Source organism: Hipposideros armiger, unplaced genomic scaffold, assembly GCF_001890085.2.
Source record: "Hipposideros armiger isolate ML-2016 unplaced genomic scaffold, ASM189008v1 scaffold_283, whole genome shotgun sequence".
Lineage (NCBI taxonomy): Eukaryota > Metazoa > Chordata > Mammalia > Chiroptera > Hipposideridae > Hipposideros > Hipposideros armiger.
The window spans coordinates 1,884,605-1,893,127 of NW_017731633.1; the positions used below are offsets into that span (position 1 = coordinate 1,884,605).

Genomic DNA, 8,523 nt, shown 5'->3' on the forward strand with positions numbered 1-8,523 from the left:
AAGGTCCACTGTCAGGTTCTGGCTGTGGTGGGTCATCCCCACTCACTGGGGTCCCCTGACCCTCAGGAGGCCTCCATTGTACCCTCTCTTTTCTATACAAGATTGCTGGGCTGCTGCCTCTGCCACCAACCCACACACATCAAACCTGCCTCGGTCTCCCCTGGAGGTCCTGAGTCAACATCTTTAAGCACAAGCTTTTCTCTGCTCAGCCCATCATCCCTGGGGGCCAGCCAGCCCTCCAGGTGCTGACCTGTTTCCTCCAGGCCTGGGGCAGCCCCTGGCACAGAGGCTCCCACTCCCCACAAGACCCAAGGGACTCCCCTTCCTCGTCATACACCCATGATGTTTCCACCTTGGGGTCCTCATCTGCTTCGGGCGTGGGTTTTCCTCAGAAACACCTCCCCCTTCCGTTTATGACCCCACTTCACTGACCAAGGACCTCTTGGCCCCTCTATTTTTTAGGGTCCCCCAAATTCAGTACCTCTCCCGTCTCTACCCCTCAGGGTCACCCCCCCACTCCCAACTGTGGGGATCCCCAAATCCATGCAGCTCCTGGGCCCGCCCTCCCCACCACGTGACCAGGAGGTTGTGCAATCCAGCCCCCTCCCCGACCCCCTCCCTGAGGGGATTTTTGAGGAGGGCTGAGCTCCTGGCACCCCTGCCCCCCAGGGGGCTGGGCCAAGGTATAAATAGGGGTGGTGGCTGCAGCCGGCAGCAAACCCAGCCCAGCACCACCATGCTCGCCCTGGAGGCTGCACAGTGAGTGGGGCCCCTAAACCTGCACTCGGGATCCTGGCCCACGCCACCCCTCCAGCCCCTCAGCAGGGCCTCCCCCAGCCAGTGGTCTTAGCCCCATTGCAGGTGTGGGGGGGTGTTCACGCTGACTCCTATCCTTTTTGGGTCTCTTTTATCCCCTCCCACCTCTAAATCTTTCCTCCATCCCCTCCTTCCCTGGACCCCAAAGACCTCCTTTCCGTGGGGGGCTTGCCTCTCTCCCCCACTGCTGATGTCTCTCCCAGGGCGCCTCCATCTCTGTCTCTCCCATAGTCCCACTGGGTCCTGCTCACTGTGTCTGCTTCTCTCTGCTTCCTGCCTCATCTTTATGTTTCTGGGCCTCTCTTTGCCCCTTGCTCCCTCTGTCTCTTTCTCAACCACTTTCCAATTTTCCATCCGCCTGTGTTATCTCTCCTGTCCCCAGTCTCTCCCCGACCCATCTCTCTGTTTCTGGGGCTCAGTAAATACTTCCTGCATCCATTGGTAAATGTCTCCACACCTTCCTCCCTTCCCTGTTGTCCTTACTCCCCCTCTGAGTCTCTCTGTGTCTCCATCTCTGCCCGGGCATCTCTCCATCTCCTGTTCATGGTGGACACATTTGACCAACTGGCGAACAAAGGCCCCCTCCCTGCCCCCACTCACCCACTGGCACCCATATCTCTCTGGGGACTTTCTCTCCCTCACTTTCCCTGCGGGCCCCCCCAGCCTCTGGTTATGCAAATCCCAGGGGAGGGGGGACATTTGCCTGGCCCCCGCCCCTCACTTCCTGTCCCAATGGGGGAGTGTGGTGGAGCTGGTCTCACACATGAACACATAGCGGACAGGCTGCGGTGGTCACAGCTGCAGCTGCCTCCCTCCCACCGGCCCCCCAACCACTTCAAGACAGGTGGCTGAAGGCACCCCTGACATGCCCCTGTGTCTCTCCCCCTCCAGGCTCGACGGGCCACACTTCAGCTGTCTGGTGAGTTGGGGTCCTTGGGGCCAGGGAGGAGTGGGGGGGACCCACGTGGCCCACAGTGACCTCCCTGCCTCAATTTCCCTCTCTGCTCCTCCCTGTCACTTTGCCTTTCTGACTCTCCCTCTGTGTCTCCCCCACTTCCTCCACACACACCATCTCCATCTCAGATGTTTTTCTAATGTCCTTTTCCCTCTCTCAGGCTCTGGGTCTACTTCCTTGGGATGCGGGGGTCTTTGTATCGTTGACTTTCTGTTTCTGTCTATCCCATATTCAGCAAATATATTCATTCTTCATTTCCTTCTCTTCTTTGCTTTATGTTTTCAAAAATTTCATCTGTAATATATCAGATACCCAGAATATTATACCTAAAGCCCACAGTCTAGTCCAAGAATTAAAACTCACTCATGGCCTTGAAAGACACCCCTTCGGGCGCCCCTCCCTGCTCCAATGTGACGAGTTTGCTTTTTTAAAAACATTGAGGCATAATTTCCAAGTCAGTAAAGTGCCACATCTTGTGTACAGCTCAGTGAGGTTTACATTAGACACACACCTGTGCGACCACTAACTAGACCAAGACAGAATATTCCATCACTCCGGGGTATTCCCTTACGTGCCTTTCCCACTGATCCATCGATACCCACTCTGATATTTTGTACCATGCACTAGTTTTGTCCAGTTTTGAACTTTCCATTAGGTGAATCACTCAGGGGGTCTCTTTGGAGTCTAGTTTCCTTTGTTCAACATCAAGCGTATGTCAAGTGCCGGTTCTTTTTCTTTGCTGTTTAGTACTTCATCACAGGACCCCCGTTAGTGTGTCCATTCTCCTGTCCATGGGCACTGGGGCTGTTTCCCCTTTGGGGCTATTAATAAAGCTGCTCTGATTATTCTTGAGCAAGGCTATTTTGTAGACATACGTTTTCAGTCCTTTGGGATAAATAACTAGGAGTGAGATGACTGGGTTATTGAGATGATATATACCTTGCTTTAGTCTTTACAAGACTTTAATTTCTAAAGCGAGACATGAAGCAATATGGAGGTGGATAAAGGAAGCACTGAGACTTTGTGTCACCTTTCACCCTCCTGCCCCCGGGCAGGCAAGCCTGGGGAAATTCTTCCATACCTCCCCAGGCATGATAATGTGCCGACTGTGTACTGGGAGGTGCTGGGGTTCCCAGGAGCCCACAGTCTTAGCGAGAACTGGCTGCTGTGTGTCTCTCATTCTGACTCTCTCTGGGTCTTTGTGTGTTTCTGCTATGTTGTGTCTGTCTCCTCTCTCTGTATCACTGTACATCTCTCTCTTTGCCTCTGTCTCTGGTGCCTAGTCTCTGTGTCTCTCTGCACCTCTCCTTTTGTCTTTCTGTGTCTTTCTCTATGTGGTTCTCTCTTTGAGTTCCTGTGTTTCTCTCTTTCTCTTCCTGTCCCAGCCTCTTGCGTCCTCTCCCTGTCCCTGTTGGAGCCTCCCTGCTCATCCAGGGTGAGCATGGATGACCCCTCTTTCTCCCCCTCTTCAGTACCCAGATGGAATTTTCTACGACCTGGACAGCTGCAAGCATCCCAGCTACTCTGACTCAGAGGGGGCTCCTGGTGAGTGACCCTGCCTAAGCCCCTCCACACCTGCCCCTTGGGCCCATTTCACAGATGGGGGAGCTGAAGCCCAGGGGAAGTTGTCCCCTCGCACAGCAGGTCAAGATTAGCCCAGGCCTCCGGCCTCCTCCCTTTCCTCTCCCACCCACCTGTTCACCCATGCAAATCCTGGGGTGAGAGATTTGCAAGGCCCACAATGGCCCTTCTGTGCCAGGGGCTTCCAGTGGGAGGGGGCTGAAGCCAGACCTCCTGGCTTCTGACTCAGTACCCTTTCCCTAGACTCCCTGTGGGGCTGGAATGAGGCCCCAGCTGTCCCTACCACTTCCTATGAAGCCTTCGACCCTGCCGTGGCCACCTTTGGCCAACCCCAGGGTGTCCAGCTCTGTTACGGACCCTCAACCTACAGCCCTGCAGGGAGCCTCGATCCCACCCCCAGCATAGAGGCCCCAGGGCCCAGCTTCCCAGCGTACCCCACAGAGGACTTCACCACCCAGGTAAGGGGCAAAAAGACAATTGGAATCCCCACCATTTGATTGAGGTTTGCTGATGCCAGGCATTGGGTTAGAACCTGTGCATATATCAACCCCTTCCTCCCTCTGAGGTTGAGTACCGTTATGATTACATTGCACAAACCAGCCGACAGAGGCACAGACATGAGCCAAGGGGCACCACAGATGGCTGTTATCTGTGTGGGGCAGGCTTTCATGGAGGTGGTCCGGGTGTCCCCTGACCACGCAATGGAGATCAGCCCCGAGACCAGAGTGCAGGCTGTAAACAGAGCTGGGAGGGACAATGCTTGGCCTTGGAGGAAGAAGCCAAGGGGGCCCCCAAACTGCAGCTGACCTTGACCTTTTGCAGACCCTGGGTCCCCCGGCGTTCACCCCATATCCCAGTCCCGTGCTGTCGGAAGAGGAGGACCTCCTGCTGGACAGTCCCGCCCTGGAAGTCTCAGACAGCGAGTCAGATGAGGCCCTTGTAACTGGCCCCGAGGGGAGGGGATCCGAGGCAGGTATGTGGGAGCTAGTGGGGTGAGGGGTCCAACTGTAGATGAGAGGAGGGGGCTAAAGGACCATGGCTTCCCAAGTACCTATAATACTCCAGTGCTGAGGGCAGTTCCCAGGTTGCCACCTGCTGGCTGTGTGACCTTGGGCGTCTACCTATCTCTCTGTGCCTTGGCTTCCTATCTGTACAGTGGGGATGACAGTAAGAGTGTTTATTACTGGTGGTTGAGAGGATTAAGTAGGAGAATACATGTAAACAAGATAGCAGCATGTGGCACAGAGTGAGCTCTCAATAAGTCTTCATCATCATTATTGACACAATAGCAACAGAAATAATCACCATGTCAACTCCCGTCTAGTCAATCCATGTGCCCAACATCCATTATGCACAACCCCTGGGAAGTTGGGATCATTAGGGACCTTATCTGGGCCTCAGTTCCCCATCTGTAAAATGGGCGTCATCACCATCACCCCCATCTCTCAGGGTTATTGATGAAGATGAATGAGCTCATAATCGTAAAGCGCCTGGCACAGTGCCTGACACAAAGTTCGTAAAAGTAAAATAAACACACGCATGCATTAGTCTCATTTATAGCTGAGGAGATGCCAGCTCAGAGAAGTTAAGTCACCACCCCAAGGTCACACAACTGGGAAATGGCAGAGGTGGGGTTCTTGTATCCAGTGCCCTGCTATGACCACCCTGTCCCAGCTCTGTGGGATCCTTGCTGCATATAGGAACCCAGGAGTCAGACCCCCTGACTTTTCCCAGGATCCCGGTTCCTTTGGGGCTGACAGGCTGGGAGACCCAGAACTGGAGAAATGGCCAAGCAGATTCAAACCCACTCCAGGTCTCTTTACCACCAGTTAGCTCTCTGTATAAGCCTTCGAGGAGCACTGTCAACCCATTTCACAGATTCTCTCACCCATGGGCTCAACAAATATGTATTACTATGCGCTGGCCACCAGCACAGCGACAGAAGCAAATCCTGAAAAAGAAGCAGGGAAGGGCGATGAGGGTTCTGGGGAAACAGCTTCAGGGAGGGAGAACGACTTGCCTCAGACGGGGTGGAGACGCAGACAGACTCAGGGAGGTGTATCTAACAGCCACCTCCCTCACCCCAATTCTCTCCCTGGGGAGACTGAGGCCTGGCGGGAGCAGGGTGGGCGTGGGGGCGGGGCCCACAGGACACCTCCCCTAACGCGCCTCCACCCACTGCAGGAGCCCGTAAGAAGCTGCGCCTGTACCAGTTTCTGCTGGGGCTGCTGACGCGCGGCGACATGCGTGAGTGCGTGTGGTGGGTGGAGCCAGGCGCCGGCGTCTTCCAGTTCTCCTCCAAGCACAAGGAGCTCCTGGCGCGCCGCTGGGGCCAGCAGAAGGGCAACCGCAAGCGCATGACCTACCAGAAGCTGGCCCGCGCCCTGCGCAACTACGCCAAGACTGGCGAGATCCGCAAGGTCAAGCGCAAGCTCACCTACCAGTTTGACAGTGCGCTGCTGCCCGCCGTCCGCCGGGCCTGAGCCCAAGGGGGGCGCTCGGGGCTCTCAGGGGCTCCACGCCGGTGTCACGTTGGTGTCCCCACACCCTAGGTCATAGGACCTGTGGATCCCCCACACTAGGGGAAGGGGGCTGCCATAATCCCTAAGCCCTGCCCAGGGCCCCTCTGGGAATCCCTTGTTGTGTTCAGGATCCCTAAGATCCACTTGACCTGAGTCACAGGACCCATAGACGACTATACAGTGTGTCTGTGTGGAGGGGTAGGGCAGTGCTTCCAGAACCCCAAGAGCTTCCGTGGGATCCCCTTGTGATGTCTGAGGTCCGTCAACCAGGCCAGGGACCTCTCAGACCTCCTGTGTGACTGGGATCCCCCAATCTCATCTGAGGGAAGGTGAGCCCACAGATCTTCACACCAGGAGGGGGCGCTGCTAGCAACCCTAAGCCTTGCCCAGGGTCTCTCTGGGATCCCTGCTCACTTCTGGGTCCTTCCAGTCAGATCTGAGATCTCCTACTTACATATGGGACCCTCTGGGTCACCTTTATCATGTCTCGGATCTCTGTGACCAGCTGTGACTCTTGTCCTATCTGTCCCCTCAAATCCCTTGGTCATCTTTGAGATCCCCTGATGCTCTGGAACCATCTGCTATCACTTTTTTAAGTCTGAAAATCTCCAATCACAGCTAGGATGGCCCTGTAGGATGGCCCTGGAATCCTTTGGTCATGTCTGAAAACACTCTTGCGGGGGGCAGGGCAGGTGTACCTTAGTGAACCTTGTCTTGTCTGGGCCACCTCTGGGGTCCCCTCCTCTGGGATCCTCTAATCACATCTGTGCCCCCGCCCTGGATTTCCACCCGATACTGCCCCTTTGGGGACCCCACCACTAGCGCTGAGTTGTCATGAGACCCTCCGTAGGGCCGTGCTGGGGACCATTCTGGCCATTCAGCAGATTTATGGATGATCTTGCCTGCCCCTCCCCCATGTCATTTTTAATAAGAGGTCTCAAACTGGCTACTCCCCATCCCATTCCCCTCCCCTTGCGATGCAAATCAGGTACCCCCCCCTCGGTGGGGTTTTCTTTAGTTCACTGTAACAATTTTGTTTGTTTTTTTTGGAGGGGGGGGAGGGAGGGAGGTCCAAATTAGCTGACATTTCAATAGAGGGAGATTTTGCAAAATCCTTCACTTAAAACTGCACAATCCAGCGACAGTGGGCAGGCTTTTCAGTGGGGAGAGGCTGGAGCAGGGTGGTGCTCCCCTCCCCACCATGGGCTTCTGTTGTGGGACCCCACCGCCCCTGGCTGTCATACCCCGCTGGTTTCTCTCAGTTTCTTTGGCCCCCAACCATTTGCATTTCCATTCCCCTGGCGTGAACAGGAGGTGAAGGCTGGTGAACTGCGGGAACTCTAATTGGAACCCCTGGGAGTATCAAAAACTGTGGCTGAGGCCAGAGTCCCAGGTCCTTGAGCCTGGGTGGCTGGGGGATGTAGGGTCAAAGACTGCTTCTGGGCCTCATTTGTCCCTTCTGTGAAAGGGGAGAGGAGGAGGAAGGTCACGAAAGTTCCTTGCAGCCCGGTCCACAGGCCTTTGATACATCTGAAATCCACCCCGCCACCCATTGATGGCAAGCAGGACCATGGAAAGGAGCATTGTGGACCCAGAGAGGAAAAGGTTCTTGCAGGGTGCACAGCGGCTGGTAGCAGAGCCCAGGCTGGGTGGGACCTGCCCTCCAGAGGACAGTCTTCTCACCTTGAGGAGGGAGCCAGAGTGGGAGGGGTTTGTGAGAGACAAAACGCCCTCCCCAGGGCCTCTTCTTGCAAATGATGTACCTTTTGCAAAAAAGCGATCATCACCCCAAGTGTGGAATAAAATAAACAAATCAAGGTGGACAGATCTTGGACCCTTTGTCAAGGACTGCAATGCTGTCGGTCCACCGGGGCCTGCAGGCCTTCAGGGACACTGGGACAGTGAGGGGAGAGATAAGAGAGAAGATGGAAGAGGCAGAGTCAGACCAGGCTAAGCCTTGAAGGCCAGAGTAACCTACAGGCCCTGGTGGTTCGTTCGATTCAATTTCTGTCTCTCTTCCAGACGACTAGAGTTCTATCTACCCCGCCCTCTCCCTGCTTCCCTTTCTGTCTGGGTCCCTGCCCCACCCCACCACCCAATGTCTGGGTCTCTAGCCTCCTTCCCTGGATTTCTGTCCAACCTCTCTGAATCTCCCTCCTCCTCTCTCTGGATATAGCTCTCAGGTTGGCAGGGCTGGGCGCTAGGCACCTGGTGGCAGCGCCGCCCTCTTGGCTCCAAATGCTCAATCGACTCGCTAGGCCCGCAGTCTGCCTGGCAACCTATGACGTCATGTGGAAGCTACCTCCGGGTTGGCTTAGCGCTCCCTGGAGGCGGAAAAGTTTCCGGCTCATAGGGGGTTTTGGAAAAGGGGGAGGGTGGGGAGATGGTCAGGAAGAAAACCAGGAGGGACTTGTCTTCCTTTACATTGGGTCCCTCACCCTGACACTCAACCTCCCCGTCCTCCGCCTTAACCCCAAGCCCCCCACACCCTTCCCCTCTCATACCCACCTTGTCCTCCTCGCATAACACCTGGGGTCCACGAGACACTCTCCTCCCCCAATCCCCCACCCCCACCCAACGTCCAGCCACCGCCACCCCCGTTCAGAAAGCCTCAGGTCCCCCTGCCGGGAAGGGAGCCAACGTCCGGGC

The 8,523-nt window shown here is 55.8% G+C and overlaps 1 protein-coding gene across 3 annotated transcripts; it reads left to right on the forward strand.

The window, feature by feature from the left end:
- Positions 1 to 730: 730 nt before the first annotated feature.
- Positions 731 to 6,198, forward strand: SPIB (Spi-B transcription factor). 3 transcript variants are annotated; one of them, XM_019658232.1, is made up of 6 exons: positions 731 to 759; positions 1,708 to 1,735; positions 3,244 to 3,316; positions 3,596 to 3,810; positions 4,175 to 4,325; positions 5,537 to 6,198. In XM_019658232.1, exons 1-6 carry the CDS (start codon positions 737 to 739, stop codon positions 5,833 to 5,835), a joined length of 789 nt encoding a protein of 262 aa, XP_019513777.1. In that variant the 5' UTR covers positions 731 to 736; the 3' UTR covers positions 5,836 to 6,198. The 3 variants fall into 3 exon arrangements, with proteins under 3 accessions (XP_019513777.1, XP_019513776.1, XP_019513778.1); XM_019658231.1 differs by lacking the exon at positions 731 to 759 and having other exon boundaries at positions 918 to 1,735; XM_019658233.1 differs by lacking the exons at positions 731 to 759; positions 1,708 to 1,735; positions 3,596 to 3,810 and having other exon boundaries at positions 3,251 to 3,316.
- Positions 6,199 to 8,523: the final 2,325 nt, after the last annotated feature.